At 51.3% G+C, this 27,565-nt stretch overlaps 1 protein-coding gene across 7 annotated transcripts in view; it reads right to left on the reverse strand.

Annotated features, from left to right (window-relative positions):
• The window catches only part of NIN (ninein), a 143,321-nt gene that overhangs the window by 66,018 nt on the left and 49,738 nt on the right, over positions 1-27,565 (reverse strand). For all 7 annotated transcript variants that reach the window (XM_075926173.1, XM_075926170.1, XM_075926171.1 and 4 more), the window contains exons 5-7: positions 15,938-16,107; positions 5,556-5,595; positions 2,425-2,615 (exon numbers count right to left, since the gene is read on the reverse strand). In XM_075926173.1, the coding sequence (XP_075782288.1) occupies positions 2,425-2,615; positions 5,556-5,595; positions 15,938-16,107 (401 nt within the window). The remainder of the gene's footprint in view (positions 1-2,424; positions 2,616-5,555; positions 5,596-15,937; positions 16,108-27,565) is intronic.

Here is a 27,565-nt window from a genome sequence, read left to right on the forward strand (position 1 = left end):
AATAAGGGTGGCATGAGAACACTTTTCAAGCATCTAAAAGGGTGTCATGAGGAGGAGGGAGAAAAATTGTTCTCCTTGGCCTCTGAGGGTAGGACAAGAAGCAATGGGCTTAAACTGCAGCAAGGGAGGTTTAGGTTGGACATGAGGAAAAAGTTCCTCACTGTCAGGATGGTTAAACACTGGAATAAATTGCCCAGGGAGGTTGTGGAATCTCCATCTCTGGAGATATTTAAGAGCAGGTTAGACAGACATTTATCAAGGATGGTCTAGATGGTGTTTGGTCCTGCCGTGAGGGCAGGGAACTGGACGCAATCTCTCGAGGTCCCTTCCAGTTCTAGTGTTCTATGATCCTAATTACTGTGTCATGAGCAGGGGCTGAGTCAGTGCATTTTCCCCCAGCAACTTTTTAAACAGTTCTCCTCTCTGACAACACGTCTGAAGGAATTTAATTGTCTCGAGGGGAATATACGCAACGAATATCTCCTGGAGATTTGTTACATCATTGTGCCCAAAGCCGCCTGGCAGGAGGGTTTCATAGAAAATGATGTGTTGGAAAAACACCTGTGTGCAACGCAGCAACTCAACTCATTTCAAGGGCTAGTTCTCAGCTAAAATAAGTTCAGCTGAACTACCACAAGGCAACCAGATGTTAGGTGTTAAAACGGAAAGGGTTAACATTTTCAATTCATTCCTTTTTTTTGTTGTTGCCTTGCACATTGCTTTGCCCGTGAAAGAATCTTATTAGTTTCTAGTCTCTTTAAATTCCCAGTGGTATCAGGGCTGCAATGTTGGTGTTGCAAACGGATATGATCCCATTAAAACAGTCGTCACCAACCAGTAGCTCAGGATCTCGTGGTAGGTCTTGGAGCCTCTGACGGGATCCTCACTGGTTTGGCCAAGAGGCTATCCAGTGCTAACTGCCCCTGCCCCCCACTGCTCCTGCCCTTTGTCTTGGAGCTTGTCGTCCCCCCGCCCCCAGCCTCCCACTTGCTGTGCAGAGCAGGAAAGGGAGAGGGGGGTCACTGATGTCAGGGTGCCCCCTCTCCCACCCTGTATTCTGCCTCCAAAGAATGGAGGGGGCAGAAGGCTTGGGATGGAGGGAGTTTGCTGGCTGCTATGGAGAGTGGGGCAGGGCCAGGGCAGGGGTGAACCTGCCTTAGCCCCACTGCCCCACCAGCCAGGAGCCACCTGAGGTCAGCAGTGCCCAGCTGAGCCAGCTCCAACCCCCTCCCCTGGTCGTGAACCCCTCCCAAGCCCGTCCTAGCCCTGAGCCCCTTGGACCCAAACTCCCTTACAGAGCCTGTACCCCGAACCCCTCCTGCACCCCAACGGCCCGCCCCAGGCTCAGCTCAGAGCCCCGCTCGCTCCAAAGCCCTCAGCCCAAGACCAGAGTCTGCCCCTGCCTGGTGAAAGGGAGGGAGGATGGGGGAGGGAGGGAGGATGGAGTGAGCAGGGGAGGGGCCTTGGAAAAGAGGCACAAAGGAGGCGGGGTCAGGGGGTTTGGGCTGAGGTAGATCCTGGATTGCACTTCAATTCTAAAAGCGATCTCGTGCTTAAAAAGGCTGGAGACCTCTGCATGAAAATATAAACTTCCTCTCTCCAAAACCATTTCAGCTGTTAGTGGGGGGGTGTATAAAAGCTACTTTTTAAAAAGCCTGCGAATCCTAAAATGACATGAGTGTGTCCCAGTAACACAAAATAATTCATGTCCAATTTCGTTTTGAAATCTTGGTGAGTCAGAGAGATTACCCCAGGACGGGTATGACTACACTTGCGCCCTCTTTGCACCCACGCTTCATTTGCATAATTGCATTATGGTGCTATTTCAAAATAACAGACGCTGTTAAGATGCGGTTATTTCGAGAGAAAACCCTTCTCTCGAAATAACTGGTAAACCTCATTGTATGAGGAATAAGGGTTATTTCGAGAGAAAACCCTTCTCTCGAAATAACCGCATCTTAACAGCGTCTGTTTTTTTGAAATAGCGCCATTTCAAAATAGCGCCATAACGCAATTATGCAAATGAAGCGCGGGATATTTAAATCCCAGCTCCATTTGCTATTTCGAATGTCGCCATTTGCATCCCTCTCTCGAAAGAGGATGCAGGTGTAGACATACCTACTTCCTCACGAGGCAGCGTCACACCACGCAGTGGTTAAAACAATGGGCAAACTAACCTTCGGCGGTCCTAGCTCTTACTGTTTAGGAGGAGTTTTTGACCAGACAGACACACAGACAGAAAAATGCTCTCAAATAAATAGTAGATTAAATTAAATTAAATGCATCCTAGGCTCTTCTCAGAGAAAAGGGAGGCATTTGCTTGGTGAGGTGAGGGGTCGTTTCTCCTGAAAAAGCCTTTCCAGTCACTTGGGCCACCCCAGCATGCCAGCTTCCCTCGGAAAGGAAGCCCCCGGGGACGGTTACCTCGCTGTGCACAGCCTGCAGCCCGTACTGCTCACAGACGGAGATCAGCTTCTTCCTGTTCAAGTGGCCGTCTCTGGTGATCCCCAGATTGTCACAAACCTCCTGCAGCTTCTCTTCTATCCAGTCCTGGGGAGCGGACGCCGCATTCTGGGACGCGTTCAAGTCGTCCGGATTCCAAAACCTCAACTGGCCTGAAAGGAGGGCAGCTCGTTTGCCGTCGTTCCAAGGAGGGACGCAAAGGGACAAACCGCCAGGGTAAGGAGCTCCGGAGTGTTCCGAGGAGATCACGAGTTGGAAGTCGACGCTAGGGGCCAGCACAGGTGGGTCACCCAGCCCCTACAACTGGCTGTTTACCAGCACTCACAAGTCTATCTGCCTTAGGGGTTTGGAAGGGTGCCCATCACCCCAGCCTCTGGGCACCTCCTACTTGCTCGACAAGGTTCTTAGTGAAGTCCTTGGGATCTTCTGCAGTGCCCTACCCCTGGGGCCAGCAGAGCCCTTCCCTGGGCAAGGCGGCGCGGTAGAGGGAGGAAGCTGCGTCATATCTGGTCAAATATTGGAATAAATTGCCAAGGGAGGTGGTGGAATCTCCCTCTCTGGAGATATTTAAGAACAGGTTAGATAGACATCTGTCAGGGATGGTGTAGATGGAGCTTGGTCCTGCCTTGAGGGCGGGGGGCTGGACTCGATGACCTCTCGAGGTCCCTTCCAGTCCTATTATTCTATGATTCTATCTCCAGAAGGGGTGGGGCTGGGCCGGGCAGTCCGCTGCACCACCCAGTCCCTGCCACCCTCCAGTCCCCCGCACCCATCAGCGCTGCCTGGAGCACGCAGTGTGGCACTCCGGCGGTGATTTAAAGAGCCAGGGCTCCAGCGGCCGCAGTAGCGGTGGCTCGGAGCTCCAAGCCCTTTTGTATCACTGGGGAAGGGGGAAACTGCCCCTTCCCCCCCACCCTGTCAGCAGGCCCGGCAGGGGCTCTGCTTGGCACAGGCTGGTAGGGGGTTGCTGTGTTCATCGGTTAAAGGAGGCACTTCAGCAAAGGGAAGAGCCTGCAACGTGTCTAACTCACGCATGCTCCACCATGGGCTCTGGGATATGCACATGCCCAGGGGAATGCAGCTCCCTGGATGCCCACAGCATCACCGGTCGTCTGTAACTCTGAGGGACCTGACCCACAAGGAGCTCTGGAGACTGGGCCCAAGGCCTTCTGCTGGCAGCGACTGCAGACGGGGGGCCAGCGCAGGCCGGGCACGCTCACGGCAGCCTAGCTGGAGAGGGACGGGGTCGGCTGCCGGCTGCACAAGCTGGTGCTCTTGCAGAGCTGCCTAATGCATGCCCGAGTTCTTCCCTCAGACTGCCCTGTGTCCGCCAGGAGGGCCAGAACGAGGAGATCCCACAGCCCTGGCCAGGCCCCTGTGGCCAGATGTTCGGACCCCCCAGCCCCAGCCCTCGGGGGCTTAAATAGGCCATTGAGCAAATGTCTCTCTCGAGATACGTTCAGACAATTCTGTTCCCAGCAGCCTCCGCTTGGGCCCCCTTCCTGCAAGCCAGTACACCCAGTGCATGTAAAACGGTAACGCTTAAAGAGTTACTTAAGGGTTAGAAGACGCTTTGTGGCACCTCCCCACACCAGCCTGAACGGTCCCTTTTACACTCACACTGGGGGAAGCGGGGGAGGAGAATCTGGCATTTCCAAATGACATGGGACATTTTAGCCATCTCTTAAATCAAAGCGGAGTCTGCAGGATTTTTCTGTGGCTGCCCAGCCTCCTGCAGCCACGGCTCTCAAGGGGAGCGCCGCAGGCTGTGACAGCAGTAGGCTCTAGAGGGCAGGGGACTGTCCTGGTATTAGGAGACCAGTTCATTCCTGGCTCTGCCACTGACCTCCCGCACAGCCCTGGCATGTCTCCTCCCACTCTCTGGACTGGGACCCTCGCTCCCTATGTTTGTGTGCAGTGCCTGGCACAAGGGGACCCAGTCCTGGCTGGAGGGCGTAGGCCCCTTCAGTACAAGGGATAAGACACACAGCAAACCCTGAAGGGGTCTCAAACTCCCGGCCCATGGGCCAGTCCAAGACAGAGCCATTGTGCAATCTGGCCTGGGACTCCCGGGGGGCTGGCCATTACTGCCGCCTGGGCCCTGCCCTTTCCCACCGTCACCCCCCTCCCTCCCGTGGCACTCCGTCCCCCAACCATGCGGCTTTGGGGATCACCTGGGGGGCGGGCCTGGTGCGGCCCAGTGCCAGGCACCCCCAGCGTAACGGCAGGAAGGGGCAGGCTTGGGGGCTGGCCCGCCCAACGCAACGGGAGTCCCGGGCCGGATTACGCAATCGCGGTGGCTGGGCTTGGCTTTCGCTCTAGCCAAGGCAGGGAACCGTTTAATTCTGTGGTTCACACTGACATCTGGTGGCCACGTCGCGCGCCTGCATCTAACACGCGCGGCGTTGCCACGGCCGGGGACGGCAAGCCGGGCGAGGGGCCTGTACTAGCCGCATCAGTGGCGGTGGCTCTGCCCGGAGAACCCTGCTACACAGCACGGGGTGCGATGGGTGTTCCTACACAGCTCCTCCCTCACAGCCCAGGCGCCCCGAGCAGCCGGCTTTCCCAAGACCCGGGGCTGCTCCAGCAGTGAGGCGAGGAAGTGGGGGAGGCACGACGCAGCCGAAGGGGGAGCGAATGGTGTTAAACAGCGGCTGCAGCCATCAGGCATCTCCAGGGCAGCTGAGGGAAGAGCCGAGACCCTCTGAGGTCCCAGTGAAGTGCACTGGGATGCCGGGATGCTCCAAAGCTGCGGGGCGTCTGGATGGCAGGCGGCCGCAGCTTTTGCCTGGACAGGGGCTGTGTCATTCGATAGGGTGACCAGTCTCCAGTCGTTAGAAGCCAAACAAAAACCCACGTAAGAGTGGGCCAGGAACCTCATCTGGTTTTTACCCCTCAGACACGTGAAGGCACGTCAGAGCCCCGGAACATTCCAGTGAGCATTTCCCAAGATCCCACGAGCTCTCTTTACAGCTAGATCTGAATCAGAAATTCTTACCCAAAAAACTGCCATGGTTTCATTTGCTTATTGTCCTCCCTTCCCCCTTCCCAACTTTACAGGAATAAAAACAGGTGCTTTTGCTCGTTTTTACCTTCGGCTTCATATTCCTCGCTGTCCCGAGTCTTCCAGTGCTAAGGGAGAGGAAAAAAAAGAAGAAGTGAGATTCCATGAGTAGTTATTATTCCAAGCAGCACACGTATAAAAGGGACTCTATGATCAACATCAGATGAGCTACAGGATTCCAGCAATGCTGAGAGACTTTCATCTCCACAGCCTCCAGGGACCAAGCTGTCAGCCCAAGCCTTTTTGATGAAGTCCACTGATAATAGTATATCTATACAGAGGTATTTTGGTGAGGGTTTGCCATGGGCATTTCAAAATAAAATCACTTTTGGAATAAGTGTTACCGCATAAAATCAGATTTGAGGTTAACCAGCTAGCACGGAGTCTGGTGAAACCAGTTTACAGTTAGGAGCAAAGGAAAAAGGATTTATTTTTAGAGGCACCTGTTAAGCAGACCAATCCATCTGTCTTTGTGAGGGGAGAATGTGAAGGGGAAGGATTAAGGAAAGGTACGTGCCTAGACTTCCAGAGAGGTTTTGGTCCCTCTTTCCAATTCTGGAACAGCACCAGCCGTCTCTCTTCTGCTCCAAGTATGTGACAAGCCAGAAAGGACAAGAATGACTAGCCCCAGCAAACTACACGTGACGATTACACTAACAGCAGGTGCCCGAAATAGCTGCATCTTGCACATGGCCGGATGCCAGCTACAAAAGCCCCCTTCCCGCTGCAACAAGTCCACACATGCCACAAGCAGCAGATTTTCAGCATCAAGACAAGAAGCAAGTAAGCGGCTCTGCACCCTTTTAAACTGCCCTTATCTGAACCAAGCGAAAGCCCAGGCTCCCGCCGGCTCAACGATGCGCTAAACGGGTCGAATGAAGGCAGCATGGGTTTATCCAACTTTCCAAAGTGCTAGAACGCCTTTAAATCCCACTCTCGGCATTGCTTCTAGCTGTCACAGACAAGAGACAGTTCGGGGAGAGAGCAGAGCCCTGAGGTGAGGCAAAAATCGAGAAAAAAACGTATTCGCAGGCAATGTTCTTGACAAAGGGCCACACTGGCAGGAAAGTGGTCATTAGGGATGTTAAATTTTGATTAACTCATAGGGATTTCCATTGACTATTCGATAAAGACGAGCGCGTTCCGCCTTTGAAATGCGCAAGAGCCCCCGTCGCTTACATCCCTAGTGGTCATGCACACACGCTAGCCTGAGCTTCCAAACACGCCAAGCAGATAGCCGCCTGCACTGCACGTTGCTGTAATTGGTCAAATATCCCGTGCACCTGGGGCTGTGCATCGCTACGGTAAAGCTACCGCAGGAGACCTGCTCGCACGTGACCTTATCGACGGCTCTTTGCCGGGTCCATTCTGACACGGGTGGGACACATCAGCTTGCAAGCACAGAGGGCTGGGCAGCCTGTTCTCGCTGAACCTGCCTCGTGTTCGGTGAGGAACCCATCAGCCAAGGACATCTGTAGCAACCAGCCCATCCTTAACGAGTACCGACCGGGGAGATCGAAAGACCAAGCAAGTCACCGGCAGCAGCCAGCTCCCTATGGAATCTCCTTCCCAGATCTCAGCTGGTCCCAGGTCCGCACAATTCAATGGGGAGGGGGAACAAAACTAAGAACCGTGATCTCCTTAAAGGGAACAAGAGTTGGTGGGACCATTGAGCACGGGGAGGTTTGATTGTCCTCCACCAAGAACCATCCTGTTACACTTGCCTAACACACGGCAGATAGCACACAACTCCCCGCACCAAAGTCCTGCCACCGTTTTACACGTCACGTGCGTTATTTAAGACTGACCGAGCACTACATGTCCACCTCTAGATATATTTGTTGCTTATCTACCCATCCCGCAGGAAGACTAGGAACGTTAGCTTTCCTTCGAACGGCGGCATGAGTTGTGTTTCTCCTCCGCAGTTCAGGAGCAGCCCATGAAAATATACGCATGTGACGGATGGATTTAGATTCAAAGTCACCCAGGACACAAAGAGGCCCTAATTCACAATATAAAAGTTTAATACGTCTCATTCAGATTACAGCTAAAAGCCATTAATCTACCATGTTACCATGGAAACTGGATTAGGGCACTGTACTTTTTTAGCACGGCTTCTTGCTTCTGGCTCATCATCTGGTCGACCACATGATACCGGTTCCTAACAGCGCCCAATCTGCATGTCCACCATTGCCCGTCGGCGTCACTGGGACAGGACTGAGAAGTGGCAGCAGAACCACCTGGGGGAGGGGCAATTCATGTTGTCTGTGGAAAGGAGAAATACTGCAAGGAAACGCCGGAATTTCCTGACAGTCCGTATAGAGTTAAACCTCAGCAAGGCAGCTTCTACCGCCGCAGCGGGACTGCACTGACGTAAGCAAGCCGGAGCTGTTCATACAGGTGCCGACTCTTCTGTTCGAGTGGATGCTCCATTCCTGCACCATGCCACCATTTGGCCTTTTCCCCAAACAGCTGATTGGCAGGTGGCTGAACTCCAGGTTTTTTTCCTGTGCTCCCCCCACCCCGGAGCACCCCGGCTGCTCAAGTGACAAGAAGTTACTTTCAAACGGAGGAGCCGCTGGTCACACGGTTGCTCCCAGTGCATGCCGGCAGTCATAAGGGAAGGTTTGCTAAACCCCAGGATTTCACAGACATGTGCCAGTAGCATTTTGTTTGTCCTTCCTTAATCAGTTAGCCATGCAGTCAGGGAGCAACACGCAACACACACACACACACACACACACACACACACACACACACACACACACACACACACACACACACACACACCCCATGTGACAACTGCACAAGCACAAAAAACCTGAAACATTCGCAAACAACCCATCGGCCTGAAATTCACACTTCTGGCAAATATACAGACAGAGAGCAGGAATGCAGTCACACACGGAACCAGCGGCTTGAATTTGTGCCACTTAGTCTCAATGAACACTACACCACCTGCTCCACTCTGCTATGGCATTAAAGAATTCGGTTGGACGGATTCTTGGTTTGCCTCTGATGACCTCTAAGGAAAGAGAAATATTCAGAAGGCAGAAGCGGGGGGAGCAAGTGACCATAACGCGTATCCGTGGAAGTGGAAAATAGACCATACACCAGTAAACTGAAAATATATGGCCAAATAGCTTCAGAGATAGACGTAGCCTTCATGTCGATTTCCCAGCATCCTCCCTGAATTCTCTCTTGGTGTCAGGTGTGATTGGTTAGTGCTAACTGGATTTTGAAGCTTGATGGGGGAGGAAGAGAAACCTCTCTGAGCCCAGTTTTGAAGGGTTTACATAGGAGCAGCCTAGTACAGTTTTAAAAAAGCCATTGGGATTTCAGACAAGCACGTTTCAGGGATGCATTCGAGAAGCACCAGGTAAGTTCATCATCCAGACAGCTCAAAGAGGCTGAAAGGGGAGCTGAACCCCCGCCACCCCTGCTCTACACGGATAATCGATTGTTGCAGATGCTGAAGGCCGAACGGCCCCGTTGGCCCGACTCCTCCAGTAATTCGCTTCATCTGCGGGTGCTCTCCTCTGCTGCCCAGCCTCAGGGGCCCTCTATTGTGTGTGGCTGCTGCCGCATCAGCTGGCAGGCCCCTCTGTGCACACGGACTCGTTACCCGACTGAAAGCTTGACAAGAGCTTCATTGTGAGGCAAGGGTAGGAGAGGTCAGAGGTCACGCAACACCCAAAATGGCCGCCGCGGAAGGCAGCCAGCCTGTTTCAGGAAGACAAAGGGAGGCTTCCATCAGCGCTGCGAGGCGTGCATCTCGATGTCATGCAAGGCATTGTCGTCGCGGGCGGGATTGTTCTACAGCTGGATGGGGGTCACACACATTACTGAGCCCGTGTGCAGAAGGCAGAGATTTTAGGAATGTATTCTTTGGACAGACACATGCTTTGCTGAAGAGCAGATGGCTCAGGTTTTCAATGATCGCTGGCTTCCACCTCAGAACCCATGCAAGCATCTGCAGCCCGTGCCGTGTGCTCGCCGCGGCCTCTCTCCATAATAACTTAGCAATCTCTCCCACCCCACCATCTGCTTCCGAGAGACAGACCTTTGTTCTCGGTCCGAATATATGGCTAATTAAAATGACGCGCAGCAGCTCACACTGTGCCTGTTCTATCCTGCACATGTTCAAGTGATCCTTAGCACCAATGTTAACATCAGAATGTTTTTTTTCCTCCTTTGGGAGAGGGGACGGCATGTGTTTGCTGAAGGGTCAACTCACTGATACAAAACAGCCAGAACAAAGATCCCTGAAACTGAGCAAGCCTCTAAACTGCAACACAATGTACAGCTGCTTTCAATGACAAAGAGCCACCACTAAGAGCCCCCTGGGAGTCCACACAATAGCCACGCACAGGCCCGGTTTTAAAAAGATCACCGTGCTTTGGGTGATCAGAGGTGTACTGTGAAGAGGCCAGGGTGGTAGATTTTGAAAACAGCCAGCGAGATTTCTCAGCCCAGTTTTGCAGGCCATCTCGGCAAGTGACGTAAATTAGGGATGGAAGATTTTCCCGTTTCAAATTCAGCGCCTCCGCTAGCCAAAGTGGTCCGCGCCATGCACCGAAGGGTACGTCCACACTGATGGCGCAGGCACCGTATATGTAGCTACACGCCGCAGTGAAAGGCTCCAGCGGCAGGGAGGCCGCGAGATGCAGCATCGCTAAAAAACAACAGTGTAGACGCAGGAGGCATGGCTTGGGTGAGAAAAGCTCTGTTAACACACATGCCCATGGGTGTTAAGCTGTAGAAGGCTCTCTTCCAGCGGTGGGCAACCCAGGCTCTCCCTCATCTCAGTGGGCTGCAAGACTGTCGTAACCAACACGGTCTACTGGGACAGGGGCGTTTTGCAAACTGTGCTTGAGCTCCTAGAATTCGCGGGTGAGCGGATTGATTGGCTGCAGAGGGAGCGCACGGCTCTCAGTCTATGTCGTGTGCAATCAGCGCTCACCTCCCTTCACGTGCCCTTGCTCTACGGGTGTGCCACTTCTTAAGGGAAAAAAACCTACGCAGATGAAACCCAGCAGAATCTGGCAACCCAGCATGTGGGCTACAGTAAACAAAATGTCTCGCGGGCTGCACACAGAACCCCGATGGGCCGCAGGTGGCTCAGAGGCAGCAGGCTGCCCACCCCTGCTGTATTCTACCTGCCGAAAGCAAGCCTCGCTGCCTACACTGCTACTTATACAGGCGCTGCCTGGGCGTGACGCGTCTGTGCTCTACATGATGCTGTCAGCGCAGATGCGCCCCGTCTCTTTGCTCCTTGCTACAGAGCGGAGTCCGTTCTACCACACGTGCTGTCAAATTCTGATTCAAGGAACATAATAACAGCCAGACTGGGTCAGACCAAAGGTCTATACAGCCCAGTGTCCTGTCTGCCAACAGTGGCCAATGCCAGGTGTTCGATTCACTCCCTCTGGGACAAGTACTGATCAAGCGATCTATCTCCTGCCATCCAGCTCCACCCTCTGACAGACAGAGGATAGGGACACCCTTCCTTACCCATACTGGTGAATAGCCATTTATGGACTTAACTAGATACATTCATGGAGGTTCTCTTTTAAACCCTGTTATAGTCCTAGCCTTCACAACCTCCTCAGGCAAGGAGTTCCACAGATTGACTGTGCGCTGTGTGAAGAACTTCCTTTTAGTTCTTCTAAAAGGAAGTTATTTGTTTTAAACCTGCTGCCCATTAATTTCATTTGGTGGCTGCTAGTTCATATATAATGGGAACAAGTAAATAACTTTTCCTTATTCACTTTCTCCGCACCACTCATGATTGTATAAACCTCTATCCTATCCCCCCTTAGTCTCCTCTTTTTCAAGCTGAAAAGTCCCAGTCTCTTTAATCTCTCCTCATATGGGACCATTCCAAACCCCTCATCATTTTAGTTGCCCTTCTCTGAACCTTTTCTAATGCCCGTATATCCTTTTTGAGATGAGGAGACCACATCTGTGCGCAGTATTCAAGATGTGGGCATACTATGGACTTATAGAAGGGCAATAAGATGTTCGCCATCTTATTCTCTATCCCTTTTGGGAGCATAATCCTGCCAAAAGCACCTGGCACTTCTTGTACGTGAGGACCCCTAGTCAATTGACTGCCCTTGTTAATTTACCAGCCTTTACGCCCACTTTGCAACTAGCGGAAAGGAATACAATTCTGACGCCCTTTCCTAGTTGGTGCGCATCCCGAGGAGTGGTATTAACACTGATGCCAAGGTCAGTGCAGTGCATCTGGCCTGCACCAGAGGAGATGGATTAGTGTCTCCATGGTGGGAAGCAAACGTATTAGCGCACACGTCACCGGAGAAGCCAACTCGCTTCCAAGTGCATTCAAGCAATTCCTGAGCCGCAGTTGGATGACTGCAAGGACAGCGAGCCTGGAAAGCAAAGGAACGGAGAGTAACGTGGAACCACTGGCAAGCAGGTGCACAAGCCACGAGCCTGGGTCTTTTAAAGTTCTGTCTGGGGTGTTGTATATTGAAGTACGTCTTAAGGCTGCCCATTTCCATTCCCGATGACCGGGTTTTCATTGCACGGTAGCGTTGATACATTCTGCACCAACAGCTGCCTGCTCCTACCCGCAATTCTGTACTTCAACATTCCACTGGGGAAAGAATTCCACGTCCCACCTCTGGAATGGTCTGCACCCGCTCTCCGATCTTACAGCTATCGAATCCACAGCGTACCTGTGCCTTGCACTGCAGCGCCCCCTAGTGCTGCATAGCTGGTGTCCCTTGGTGGCCACAGCCCTCCATGGAGGCAGCTTAAGCAAACCCGGGGGGAAAACGAAACAAAAAGTAACGTTCCTTCTCCCTCACTGGGCAGTTTCCACTGGGCGCTGCTGAGTATTTAACATAGGATTGACAGTATTTGGCAAACACACAGCAGAGTGGAAGGGACCTGGCATCAGACATGCTGCTGTAGCCATCTCTCACATACGCTACCAAAGTTTCACCACTTCTCCTCCCTTACCCGTTGCATGGCTTTGGAGTGGTGGAAGGGGAAGTGTCTCCCAACGCACATCACAGAATGCTCACACCGTGAGCTGTGCAAGCTTCATCCAGCGCAGCATCACGGTGGAATCTGATGCTGAACGCAAGCAAAGCACGAGCTAGGGATGTTCAATCTCGATTAACTGAATAGTCGAGTAACTTCATGAATTCTTAACAGTTACTCAACTATTCTACAATCCCCAGGGGCAGGGCTGGCAGCCAGTATGCTCCGGCCCCACACCCGAGGAGCCCCTTGCCACTCCACACTGCTGCCTCTGTATCAGAGGCAGCAGCACGGAGTGCCAGGGGGAAGCTGGTCTTGGACGGAGGATGTCTCGGACCGAGCTCTCCTCCTGGGTCGACTGCCTGTCACCACTTAAATGTAGCGGGGGTAGGTCCCAGACCTGTCGCAAGCCAGGACTGAGATAGGCTGCTGGCCAGCCTGCTAAAACATTTACTGGCCGGGGAGGGGGAAATGCTTTTGCTTATCGGTTAATCGACTACACTATCACGTCCCTAGCACGAGCTGCCACCTTTAGGTAAGCACATGACTAGATGTATTAGAAATAAAGCTAGATACAATCATACGTGTCAATCATACGTGTCTGGAACCAAACAGTCCCTGACTGGCAACTGGAGATGCTGGGGCTGGGAGGAGAAAGCAGCTTTCCAAACCTCAGGAATATTTATGAAGCGTCAATCCTCAAAGCAGATGTCATTTTGCTCAGTTTGGTGTTGGAGATTATGGCACTGCCATGGAAATCACCAAGCACAAACGGAGCAGATAAGGGGATGGAAATGCCAGGAAAATCCCTACTGCATTATCTAACAAATGCATATAATGAAAGAACAAAGTTTTCCGTGTGCAAAAAGACTCGCCGGTCTCCTGTGACGGCAGTTCTGTAAAATGCCACTGCAAAGGAGCAGAGCAAAGCGGCCAGATTTCCTTAACCTCCGTCTGTGCCATAATGCACCGACTAATCCTCCAGCATCCGACAGCTCGCCAGCTTCTCGATTCGCTAGTAATGTAGTTGTTCCTGGGTTTTCATGGATGAACTGAATTGACAGCAGAGGATGTCTCTTCTGCTCACAACACACTTCGTTAGACGTGAAGCTGGAGTTACAGCCCTAGCTTAATTACTGGCCCTTACTTTATTCACAAGCACAAAGAGGCCAGAGGGAGGGATTGTGGTATTTAGCCAGCATGATCTAATGTGTAGAACCATTATTAACATGCAACAGCAACCAGATACAATTATGTATTCTTTTGCGGTTTGAGTAGACTCTACAAGGCTGGTCCAGCGACAGCACCTCAGGGGCAGGACTGGACAGTTCCCCAGTTTACTTTGGGAGTTGCAAACCAAACCGATCATATAAATAAGAGATTAAATGAAGCTGCATCTTATTTACAAAAAACGCTTTTTATCCTGGGACAAACTATTGCTCTCATTGAGTGTGGGGCATCCAGGAGGCAATCATTCTGCAGCCGGAGGTGTTCTTTCCGCTTGGCCCCAGCTCAAAGTGACAGTCTTGCATTGCAAGCCTTAGCCTCAGGCTCCGTACCAGGTTCAGGGCTGGCAGATTTTTCTTTTTAAATAATTCTCATAGATAATATCCATGCTTATTTTGAAAGCGTTTTTTTCCCTTCAAATTTTTAATCGAGTTAACTTTTCACAGCTGCAGGAAAGTAGGAGGGTTTCAGACGATTAAATCGTGACCGTAGATGCTTAGATTCGAAACATTAAAAGGTTTAAAAAACCATCTGAACACGAACGGTCAACATCACGTGAAAATATACAAAGTAGAGATCTGTAAACCAAATCTGTGGTTGCTATTCTCTGTCTAGTCCTGCTGTCACAAGCCAAATTCAGCAGTCTAAATCAATGGATTTTGATGATAGTCTCAAGCTGTATTTTTCTTACTTTGCCTGTTAGTGTTGATCATCATCTATGGAAACATTTTCTGATAGGTTTATGAGTGTACAGTGAAATCAGCATTCACTGACATTTACCAGTAAAAATCTAATCCTTCCAAGCCTAAATTATGTTATGCACACAATCGCTTATTTCCAAACAATGTATAATTATGACAAGGACTCTGGAGATGGGACATTCAACCCAAATTAGCTCTGCCCTGTTGCCCACTTTGATCAACTATTATGCACAATGTGGACTTGCACTGCATTCTTCCCCATCTGTGCGCAGAATACAAGGGAGGGAAGTTTGGCAAGAACTGGGCCGTGGGAAGCTAGAGAGTCAAACAAAGCTTTGATCCCAGCTACCCTGGGTACTCCACAGTCTTTGCTCAACTGAAGTCCAAATGAGATGGCTTGAGAAGCCATCTCTCTTCCTGAAAAGTAGAAAAGGGATCTGTTTGTGACCTCCTTTGTAAAGCACTGAGATCGGTGGATGCAGAGCATTTATATCAAAGACCTAGTGATGGTGATTATATTTCTGAACGGGCCTTATCTTTCAGGAGCTTGCACAGTTTGCCATTTAATTCTGCAGTGTGGGGGGTTAAAGGTACAATGCTCGAATGGAGTAGGAAGGTCACACCAATACTACACGGTGGAGGTTCCAGACCTGCACTCTTTTTCGATAGTGAACTGCAAGGTCTGTGCATGCCCCTGGGGTCTAGGGCACAGGCCCAGAGCTGCCAAGCAGCTGACATCTCCAAGGCTGCCTCCCAGTGTAACCAGCTCATGTTCCACTTCCTTTAAGCATGGGAAGTTCCACCTCAGGGGTTTGACAGACAGCAGCCTCCTGGCTCTCGATTGGCTGCCTGCCCTATAGAAACCCAAAGGGGGGTCCAGAAAAGATCCAGGTGATGGCACAGATCTTCTTTAGCTGCCACGATGGTTCCTGCTCCTTGCTCCTGAATTCCTGGCTTGCGCTCAGTATGACTTGGACTTTGCCTCTTGACTCAGACCCCGAAACCTGATGCAGACACTGGACCATGGGATCGAGCCTGGAACCCAACTACAAACTCCTGTCTTCCTCGCAGCCTCGGGTCCTCTGACCCTCAAACCTGACTGCCCTGGTTTGGACCCTGACAGGTGGCTCAGGAGCTCATGCAAGACCTGGGCTTCTCTGCAGATGTGCAGAATAGGTTACATGGCTCATAGGTTATTCGTCTACGCCTGCTGCTCACGATGCGCGATCAGACGACACTGCATGCTTTGAACGCTCAACCCCCGCCGGAGTTTAAACTTTGAGTTCTGGCACAAGAGCAGCGAATGCCACACAAGGGTAAGCAACGGAACTGGGCACCCTTAAAAAGGAGTTGCAATAGGCCAGGGTCATGTCCCAAACCTCCATTTCCCCCCTCCCACATCCCAACAAGGCGACAGGTCCCGTGGATGGCCACTTCCAGACTGTAGATCTCAACGCAGGCCCCTTACCTCATCGCAGTCGTTGGAGGCGATGTGTGACGTCCGCGCTTCTTCATTCCGCGGCTCGATCACGGTCACCTCAGCAAACTCTTCCCCGGACTCCTGAAACTCCGGAAGGGATCGCCTGCCATAGCGTTTCCCGCCTTTGATGTATTTGGGCTGGGCTTCCGGGGAAGAATCTACGGAACAAAACCAGAAGAGAGAACATTGGCGGCCTGCGTCCAGCAGCAAAAGTCAGCATGTAGTAATAATGATATAGGGAGATATTCCTATCTCATAGAACTGGAAGGGACCTTTAGAGGTCATCAAGTCCAGTCCCCTGCCCTCACAGCAGGACCAATTACCATCCCTGACAGATTGGCCCCAGATCCCTAAATCGCCTTCCGTAATGCCACCCGTTGCTCTGCCTCGCATTCTCTGGGTCAGCAGAGCTTGGCACCAATTTAGATGTGGACCCATGTAAGAGGGGTGGGAGGAATGGAAATCAAACAGGTTGCTATCCATCCTACAACTGTGAAGAACCAGCTATTCCTTGACAGTCGTGGCAGTTCAAAGAGCAGCGCGAGTAATGATATTGTCCATCGTGCGGCGTCTGGGGCATCTCTAGGTGGTGCCCATTCCCACGCATATTTGCACATGCTCCAGGAGGTCTCCAAAGCAGGCCTCAGTGCTGCAGGCAGATTGGGAGAGTGATTTTGAGAACGCTCTTTTTATAGGAGGTTCTCTCACCCCAAGAGCAGAGGCAACTAAAACCAAACCCCAGACTCCCCAGACATGCAAATACTCAAAAGCAATTTAGCGAAAGACCCTGAACAACCATTACGACCAGAAAAGAGCCCAGGAAGTGCCAACCTGTGCCAGCTCTACAGTAGGTACCAAAGATGGCAGCTTTTGCTCCAAGTCCTGCATTTCAGCCCAATTATCAATCTACATCAACAGTGGGCAAACTCCGGCCAGCAGCCGGCCTTTCAGACCTTTTTATGTGGCCCTCAAACTCCCACCGGGGAGTAGGGTCCGGGGGTTGCCCTCTTCTGCCCACCCAGTGCTCCCCAGTACCCGACTCCCAGTTCCCTGATGAGCACCATCTTCCGGCACACAGAGACACTGTCAAGCCCGACTTCACCCTGCTATTTCTGTGGCAGGGCCCCTCCCATGGTCCCACCCGGGGCCACACCTGTCTCGGCTGGAGTCATATGGTGGTGTCACTGCTGGCAGGGCCCCTAGGAGTCCCCGATATTGCCCCCGTAAAGCCTGCACCACACCCATAAACTCCCCTCCCCCATCCCGGTAACTTCCCTTATAGAGCCCACCGTCTCACGTCCCATGAGTCCTCCTGCCCCACACCTCAGCCCGCCACACCCAGATGTGGCCCTCAAGCCAAAACGTTTGCCCATCCCCATCTACACGGATTGCTTCCAGTCTGAAAACCAAGCTGCACCTATTGAATCACTGGGGGGGGGGGGGGTGGGGGGTGGACAGAAGCCTTTCCACACCTAAAGGCCCCTCCCCTCAGCCTAAGGGACGGGGCCACGGGACCCAGGTGTAAAATGATTGCAGGGGACCACTAATGAAACAAACGGGGGAGGAGCGAGGGTCAAAAGGTCCAAAAATCCAGGATCCAGAGGGGGCCCCCCATCAGAATATCCCAACCAGCGCCCGCTGCTCCTCGTGCACAAGGGGCTAGCGGACTTGGCCCAGAGAAACGCTGCCTGGAGATGCGATTTCAAGAGGGTTTGGAAACAGGCCCCACAGTCGTATGCAGAGCACCCTCCACGACCCCCTTCCAGCTTCCTCCTCCTGGGGAGGCAGACGGCCATCTTGGCCAGCACCAGGAGGAGGCCGACACGGAGATCTCTCGACTTAGTGGGGTCCAGGGTGGGGCGGGTGTAAGGAGATGCAGGGACAAGTAGGAAAAGGTTCTGGAGGAGACGGAAATGAGGCTGCAACCTGGCACACTGGCTGTAAAAGTGCTCCAGGGTTCCCCTCTCCACAGGAAGCGCAGGGGTCGGGGGAGGTGGTGACCGTTCCAGGGACGCACCCTGCTCAGGACTCTGCGAGGGAGCTGGCAGCTAAGACTCTAGCCACGTCTCAAGCACTGCGCCTGTAAAACGAAGCTGCCCGGAGACCTAGAAGACTCCGTACTGGACAACACTGTAAAACTGGGTTTCGCGCCATTCTCTGAGCAGGTCCCACTCCTCCGCCGTATCAGACATCCCCAGCTAGTTGCCAGTAATATTAGTCTAAATACCCCGAGACAGAACAGGCCGTTCTGAAAACTGGCCATTTAAATGGCATCATCTTGAGCTACATATTCATTGTCCTTCGCCAACTTCCAGACCGAATTGGCTTTGTTTATAAGCACCACCAGCCTTCCAAACTCAGCCGGGGATGCGAAGGTCCGCAGGAGCAGTTTCCTTCTTGCCCGTCACCAGTAACGAATTACTGCTTGCCTAGTTACGTACTCGGCTACACAGGCACTGCTCCACGGGTTTCAGAGCCCCACCTTGAGACCTGTGCAACCCACCTTTTGCTTTCAATGGACATGGTACTTTTAATATAAAGTCTAAGTCAGTGTTTCTCAAAGTGAGCTGCGGATCCACTCTGAGAAACCTGCTACCTGGCAGCTCCGGTTTCTTTCTTTAATGGCTCCGTGGACACAGAGCCTCGTGGTTCCGGTTCACCATTTGCAGCCGAGGAGAGCTGCAAGGATCAATGGCCACGGAGCCGGTAAATAAACAAACCGGAGCGGCCAGGTAGCAGGTTTCTCAGAGTGGAGCCGCAGCTCACATTGAGAAACACGGTCTAAAAGCACTCATGCTGGGGGTGGGATGTTAAAATGAGCACCTGAGGAATGGGTCTGTAGAGGCGTAGGTTTCTCTCAGCTCTTCTCTTGTCTGAAATTTCAAGCGTCCATAGCGGGACCCTTCTGTGCGTGGTACTGAATCTCCCAGCACCACTTGCTAAAAGTGATTAAAATGGAAAAGAAGGAAGTTGGGCTATTTTTAGTATGCCTCGTTCGATGTCTGGAATTTGGTCGAATTAACAGGAAGATCAAATTAACCAGGGATTCAATTAAGGGAAGGCTTCGTTTTGCTCTGTTGGTTAACCTCTGTATTTAAAAATCCCACCAGGCGTTTTGGCCATTTGTAATGCTGTGCGGTAGCGGGGAAAGCAGCAGCTTTTTAAAATTTTATTTGCAGAGAGCTCTGGTACAAAATAAACACCAGACTGCAAGAGCAATAAAGACCAGAAAAGCCATTCAATCGTCAAAAAAAAATACATAAGGCTCTAAGAAAGTTGGAGGGGTTTTATAACCCCCCACCCGCAAGTGTCATCTTGCATATTATTCCTTTCGATACGGGTGCCATCTTCAAGCTTGTTAGAGGGGAAAATATTCTGCAGCTTAGCTATGCAATGAATTATAAAATACACAGGCCTGGGAAGGCTTTGATTTTTCCAGACTTACACGCCATCCATATAGATTGCCGCTCTGGGGAACAAAATCGGTGCGCACGTTTGAACAAGATTTGCTGCAGCTGGGAGCAAGCACATGAAAGTTGTGGGATGAAGAGTGCAGATAGACTGATTAAGAGCCCAGAGAACAAAAGCAAACCTTATCATGGCTATTAAAGCTGGAGTAACACCGAGCAATCTCTACCCCACAGTTCTCTCTGAAATGCTAACACTGCTGGCTGCTTATTAGCCTATGTATTTCCTCCTACCCTCCTCCACAACCCCCATCCAAAATACTCTTTGCACTGGTGCAGTTTTATTTCTCAAAGGCAGAAACAAACCTTTGGGGAGGCTTGTATCTAAAGAGATTTCAGGGAAGGCGAGAAATTGCTTGGTAACTACATTGTTATTGCTACTTCAAGTCCCTGACTCCTTAAATCCCAGCAGAAAGGGATAGAAAATAAGACCCAGAATACTTACTGCCCCTGTATAAAACTATGGTGCACCCACATCTTAATACTGTGTACAGATGTGGTCTCCTCACCTCAAATAAGATATTTTGGCCTTGCAAAGGGTTCAGAAAAGGGCAACTAAAATGTTTAGGGGTTTGGAACGGGTCCCATATGAGGAGAGGTTAAAGCGACTGGGACTTTTCAGTTTAGAAAAGAGGAGACGGGGGGGGGGGGGATATGATAGAGGTCTATAAAATCATGAGTGGTGTGGAGAGGGCTGATAAAGAAAAGTTATTTATTAGTTCCCTAAATAGAAGAACTAGAGGACACCAAATGAAATTAATGGGTAGCAGGTTTAAAACTAATAAAAGAAAGTTCTTCACACAGTGTGTAGTCAACCTGTGGAACTCCTTGCCAGAGGAGGCTGTGAAGGGTAGGACTATAACTGAGTTTAAAGAGAAGCTAGATAATTTCATGGAGGTTAGGTCCATAAAAGGCTATTAGCCAGGGGATAGAAATGGTGTCCCTGGCCTCTGTCAGAGACTGGAGAGGGATGGCAGGAGACAAATCACTTGATCGTTGTCTTCGGTCCTCCCTCTCTGGGGAACCTGGTGCTAGCCACTGTCAGCAGACAGGCTACTGGGCTAGATGGACCTTTGGTCCGACCCAGTACGGCCGTTCTTATGTAGAATCCACTTTCTTGAGGCTGGAAACCTCTTGCCACGTTGCGTGCTTCCCAGCGATTGCGCCAAAAATGGTGAGAAAATGGCTTCTGTGCAGAGCTGCAGACAGGTTTTAGGCTGGGCTTGCGTTCAGCAAGCAGACTGACGGGCATACCAAGAACCACAGTGCAGAAGGCGATGAAGAATGGGTGGTAAGCACTTGCTTTGCTCGTGCGCAGCCTCGGTTAGCAAGCCTAAGGCTTGTGGAGAGGTAGGAGAACCACCTCTCAAGATGGAACTGGACACACCTGCTTTTTGTGAAAAGGACGGTGAGACCACACTTGGCAGGGTCTGACTTTCTAACACACACATCCTGCCGAAAGCAACTCGCCAATGACTAAGTGGAATGGACGTTTCCATCTCCAGACAGTGAGGGAAAACTTTTCACAAACTTTACCTAAAGGCAGGGCCAGACTAAGGCTTGCTTCCATCCCAATTGCTCCCTCCTAGGCGGTAAGGAATGAGTCAACGCCATTATAGAGATCGGCCCCCCTTCGGTGCATTGATGGGGCAACACATGGCTTAGAACAAAGCCTTATTGTTGAGAGATGATTCCATAAAGCCCCCTTCCTTCGCTGCATTTAATGATGCTGAAGGGGCACGGTTTGAGCCAATCAAAGCCCAGGGAATGCTAGGGAAGTACTGACCCATAACGATCCATTTCTCATTTGCAGGATTCCCGGCACTTCAATTGTCTGAGGTGTCTGATTTGCATAAGCACTGGCGCACCGCTATATCTACGTCATGCAGTGCTCCTCTACATCCTGGCTGGCTACTACCCACAAACACGTCTTCTACACGTCTCCCCCTCAGCCTAACCCCACAGAGAACACAATTAAAGAGTCCGTCTTAGGGCATATTTACACTGCGAGACGGCAGCCTGCAGCAGCAGGTCCCAGAGCCTGGGCCTACAGGCTTAGCCTCACACTACAGCACTAAGAACAGCAGCAGAGACATTGTGGTTCGGCCTCTAAAGGCCACACCCCGCCCCGTAGGCTGCAGAGCTCAAACTTCAGCCTGAGTGACAACCTCAGCACGGCTGTTCTGAGCGCGGTGAGGTAGCTGCCGTGGTGGTGCGGGCACAGTCTGCCTCAAAGTGGGAGGGAGAGCAGCAGGCAAAGGGAAATGGAAGGATCAGAGATCAAGTTTGAACTGGGTGGGATGAGAAGAGATCGCCTTCCCCTGTAGCACGGGGCACGGGTCACTTGCTGGAGGATTCTCTGCATCTTGGGGTCTTTAAACCATCGTTTGAGGACTTCAATATCTGAGATATAGGAGAGAGGATTATTCTAGCAGTGGGTGGGTGAGGTTCTGTGGCCTGCACTGCGCAGGGGGTCAGACTAGATGATTATGGTGGTTCCTTCTGACCTTAAAGTCTATGAGAAGCTGAGGGGGCCATGTTTGTTGTGGCTATATGCAGTCAGGTCGCCCTATCCCAGCATGAAGGGGAGAGAACAGTTCACTATAAAAAGAGCATACCCCACAGAAAGGGGCTCCGCGGCTAGGAAGGTCCCAGAGTACAGTTATTTAGCCAAGAACAGAGTTATCCTGCAAAAAGGAAGCATCCCTGAAAGCCCTCAAGGAACATCGTAAAAGTCACGTTTTACATCCCCTCCCTCCCAGCCACTAAGCTAGGGGGAGAGGTAAATACGCTGGAGGGCAGGGATAGGGTCCAGAGTGACCTGGACAGATTAGAGGATTGGGCCAAAAGAAATCTGATGAGGTTCAACAAGGACAAGTGCAGAGTCCTGCACTGGGACGGAAGAATCCCAAGAATTGTTACAGGCTGGGGACTGACAGGCTAAGTAGCAGTTCTGCACAAAAGGACCTGGGGATTACAGTGGATGAGAAGCTGGATATGAGTGAACCGTGTGCCCTTGTAGCCAAGAAGGCGAATGGCATATTAGGGTGCATTAGGAGGAGCATTGCCAGCAGATTCAAAGAAGTGATTATTCCCCTTTATTCGGCTGTGGTGAGGCCACATCTGGAGTATTGGGTATAGTTCTGCCCCCCCCACACACACACACACACACACACACTACAGAAGGGATGTGGACACATTAGAAAGGGTCCAGCAGAGGGCGACCAAAATGATGAGGGGGCTGGAGCACATGACCTATGAGGAGACGCTGAGGGATTTGGGTCTGTTTAGTCTGCAGAAGAGAAGAGTGAGGGGGGATTTGAGAGCAGCCTGCAACTTCCTGAAGGGAGGTTCCAAAGAGGATGGAGAGAGGCTGTTCTCAGTAGTGACGGATGCAGAACTAGGAGCAATGGTCTCAAGTTACAGTGGGAGAGGTCTAGGTTGGATATTAGGAAAAACTATTTCCCTAGGAGGGTGGAGAAGCACTGGAATGGGTTCTCTAGGGAGATGGTGCAATCTCCATCCCTAGAGGTTTTTAAGTCTCGGCTTGACAAAGCCCTGGCTGGGTTGATTTAGTCGGGATTGGTCCTGCCTTGGGCAGGGGGTTCTTCCAGTTCTATGATTATGTCTGGGGGGGAGGGGGGCGGGAGGGGACGGACATAAAATCTAATTTTGCACACAACTATTGGCCGTTTCAAAAGTACAAGCATTCACAGCATTGCAGTTGCTGGAGCAGGAGCTATTTTTAGTACAGCAAAAGCTACGTCATCCAAATTCATACTGAGGAAAAAACTTGCCCAGGAATTTGCTGGCAAAATGCTGTAGAAAGCGACCGCACTTCCAAAGCATGGCAGGTTGCATGGCTGGTTTTGAACTGAGTTGACGTACGTGCCTTAGTTCCGGCTTAAGGTAGGAACACGACTACAGCGAGGACACAGTTCATGTTGCGTGTGGCAGGCGAGAAAATGGCAGAGAAACCTTACAATCAACGGGATACACTTTAACCTCCCTACTCTAGATTTTCCCTAATCTGGGAACATCCATGATAGAGTCACAGAACACTAGAACTAGAAGGGACCATCAAGTCCTGTCCCCTGCCCTCATGGCAGGACCCAGCACTGTCTAGATCATCCCTGACAGATATGGAGGAGGGAGTGGCTCCCATTAGGGGAATGGCAGCGTGCAGTCTCTTCCCCCGAAGATTTTCCCCACTGCTCCAATAGCAGTGGGAGGTGGTGCGTGGGATTGGCAGGGAGCATGGAGCCACATGTGCCCCCCAAGTGGGGTAGCAGGTAAAAGCCCCACCCCCACTCCCTCACGCTCAGACCCTGCAATGCCGTTCTTGGGCCGGCAAAATCTTTAAGCTGGCATACCGTTTCCCAGGGCTGCCGGGTTAAAGAGTTTGGCGTGTCTATTAATGAAGATTACACACGAGGTCATGTTCGATGCAGAAGTGAAGGAGCTGTTAGGTAAAGGAATGCTAGGTGGTATTTAGGCATAAGCTATTCAAAGAAGGTGGCTCACATGATGTATACTCTCCAGTGCTTTTGGAAAGACCGATCCTATTAAAAGCTCTTCCTGACCTTTGGTATTCTGGGGTATGAACAGTGACACGGGTCACGTTATTGCTTTATACAGACCCTCTGGCTCTCATGGTACCAAAAAGCAGGCGAATCAAGACTAAGGCCAGGTCTACAATAGGGGGCAAAAAAAATCAAACTAAGATACGCAACTCCAGCTACGTAAATAGCGCCGCTAGAGTCAACATACCTTGTCCTACTGCAGGAGGTTGACATGAGAAACTCTCCCGTCGACTTCGCTTACTCCTCGCAAACCAGTGGAATACCAGAGTCAACAAGGGCAATCAGCAGTCGATTTAGCAGGTCCTTACTAGACCCGCTAAATCGAACCCTAAGAGATCAATCTCCATAGTGCTGATCTCCCGGTAAGTGGAGACATGGCATCGTGAAGGCTCTTTGGGGATACGCTGACTTTTAATGAGATGTGGGTGCCTAACACATTTTGGAAAATCTTGCCCAGTGCCGAACCTTGTACTCATGGCTTGCAATTAGTTCTCAGATAAGGCTTGACAGACAAACTGATCTTTACAGTAGCACATGCCCAGAATAAGTCCAGAAGGGACCATTATGATCATCGAGTCAGACCTGCAGTGCCATACTGGCAGGCATCACTGTGTGGAATCCTTAGCATCTTCTAATCCAACACCTTGGGATTGAAACATACTGCAAAGCGAGACACCCACTGCTGACACAAACTACAAGGAATGGAGAATCCACCACATCTCCTGGTTATCTGTTTTGGTGACTTACATGCCTCCATAGTTCAAGCATCAATCTTTATTTCCTACCTCCTGGAGCCCAACGGAGCATTTAAAAACTACACTCATCTCAGACCCTCGAAGAGGGGAGACTGAATCAGTCCTTCTAACCCTTGGGGGAAATTTTCTCTATTATTAAGGGCACTCTTCGCTCTCCTAGCCCAAGCATCAAAAGCCGGCTTCCACACAAAAAGGGGTTTAAAAGGAGGGATTCCACTACCCTGAAAGCCAGTCGTTTCAAGAGGAAATTAATTTCTCTGCTGCTCCAGATTCTTTACAGAGACCAAATACTCCTCGTCACTGCAAACAAAGTCCGACAGTCTACCCCCGTGCAAATCACATTAGAGAGATAGAATCTACTAAATCCTAATTCCCAGAGATACCACGCATCGTCTAAACTCCTCTTAGGCTCCATTTCACACTTCCCGTCTTAGCAACGCGCAGCCACAACACAGCGCCTGCTGAAACCGTCTGTCTGGCAGAGCAGAGGCGGCCGGAGTTTTACAGACGCAAGACCCTTTTTTGAGGAGGTCCCTCCTGTAAATGAATCCACACGGGCACGCTCGTGCTCACAGGATGCCCCACTGCCGAGTTTCCCATGTGAATGGGTTTGCAGAAGCAAAGAGAGAACAGGACCAGACCATACATGTCCAGCAGCGCCAGTCCCGCGATGGCTAGGAACATTCGCAATGCTTGCAAGTTATTTCCAATGCGCCTTTTGGGGGGCAGCATTAGACCATCGGTTCTGTCCTCTCCAAATGTTGTGTCATGAGCGAATGCAGCCGCCAACTGCCTGTGAAGACTGAAGTAAGCTGGTCTTCAATTTGTTTAGGGCATTCTTTTAATCCTTAACTCCAGCCTGATAATCCACTCCTAACCAGGCTTCTAAAACACAAAACCCTGCTTCTTATTTGCTGCTACAGAAAAAAGCCTGATTAATTTTACACCCACGTGACAGAGTTTAGATTTTTTTTTAAGTCTGCTTTATTATCCATGAACCATTTCCCCTCCAATTCTATAGGGAGAAACAGGTGCACACTGCTTGGTTAAACACAAGACAATAAGGGACTCCATGGCTGTGTCTACACTGGGCCACTTATTCCGGAAAATCAGCCGCTTTTCCGGAATAAGCTGCGAGCTGTCTACACTGGCCCTTGAATTTCCGGAAAAGCAACGACGCTCTACTGTACCAAATCAGCCGCTATTCCGGAAAAACTATTCTGCTCCCACTCAGGCATAAGTCCTTATTCCGGAACACTGTTCCGGAAAAGGGCCAGTGTAGACAGCCCAGTAGTCTTTTCCGGAAAAAAGCCCCGATCGCGAAAATGGCGATCGGGGTTCTTTTCCGAAAAGCGCGTCTACATTGGCCACAGACGCTTTTCCGGAAAAAGGGCTTTTCCGGAAAAGCAGCCTGCCAACGTAGACGCTCCTTTTCCGGAAAAACTGAAAACGGAATAGTATTCTGTTTTAAGCATTTCCGGAAATTCATGCCAGTGTAGACACAGCCCCTGTGAATCAGCCCCCACTGACGTTAGTATGGATCTGTGCTCAAATGGCTCGTTGCAGGGTGGCAGCTCACAGCTTGCACACCCAGGGCAAAGACAGTTTTAAGGTACAGGAAGCCCAGTTATGATTTTTCTCCTGGAAGTTTATTTTCTCTCTCTCTCACGTGACACACTTTTGAGGAGGCTGAAATCTTTCACCCAGTCGCTTGCTCCACAGCAGAACGTGGGCTAGACAGACTCTATGGATCCTTTACCTCTCTACTCTCAAGTCTTTTTTTTCCCCCTGTACCTTCAACAGCCAACATCCTTAAAGCCCTGCAGATCCACGGATTTTTGCTTTATATTCACGGGTACCCACGGATATCGATGCGGATACAAATGTCAGAGCCCTGCGTGGCCGCCTGCTTTCTAGGGAGGAGTGAACGCAGCATTTCCCCTGGCCAGAGCTGGAGGAGCAGCCATCTCCGACTTGCCAGGTGGCAATTCTGGATGGCAAGTGTTAGACATCCTGACAGGCTGATGCCTGGCTCAAAAGCCAGCTGGGTCTTTCCTTGCACCATAAGCTGCTACCCCTCCATGCCCCAGATGCAAAAAGCAAACAGGAGAGGGAGCGCGTCCCGCACCAACCACAGAGAAAGGAGAAATAAGAGGGCCCCTTCTGAATGTTCAGAGCCGGGAGAGCTGCTCGTTTGGACCTATGGCTTCGGCACGGAGCAGAGTGGGTCTTTCCCCTGATAGAGGTGCTTCCAGCTGATTCACAAGCTAACGTCCTTCCCAGGCCCGTCACCACGTCCACGGAGAACCCCCCCAAAGTGCACAGCATTTCAGTGGACTGGCTGCTGCTAAGGAGAAAAGCTGCAACCCCCTCCATGGCCCCCCAACCCATCCACGAGCCAAGTCCCCACAAAGCGGGCGGGGGTGGAAGCGTGTGTGCAGCCAAGTGGCTGTTCTTGTCCCCTCCCAACATCGCAGTCTGGTGCGTCCCCGTTGAATGCCTCACTCCCCCGAGAGAGCTGGGCTCCAGCGCGGTCGCTTCTCAGAAGTCAGCAGGCGCCCCGGCCGTGCCGCGCCCCGTAAGGCACAACCCACCAAAGGGAGAATGGCTGAATCAGAATGAGAAGCAGGGACGTGACATGAAATCAGAAGGAAGCCCTTGGAGTTTCGTTACTTGTGATTCCTGCTGGATCAAAGGGAGCTTGTTGGCGCTGCAGGAGCCCATTAGGGAAGAGCGTTCTCACCCTTTGCTTCGCAAGGGCAGGGCACTCTTCCAGGCAGAAGCTCCCTGCTGCTACCTCTGCCAGCTGCC

The sequence above is a fragment of the Pelodiscus sinensis genome, chromosome 4 (genome assembly GCF_049634645.1).
Source record: "Pelodiscus sinensis isolate JC-2024 chromosome 4, ASM4963464v1, whole genome shotgun sequence".
Classification (NCBI taxonomy): domain Eukaryota; kingdom Metazoa; phylum Chordata; order Testudines; family Trionychidae; genus Pelodiscus; species Pelodiscus sinensis.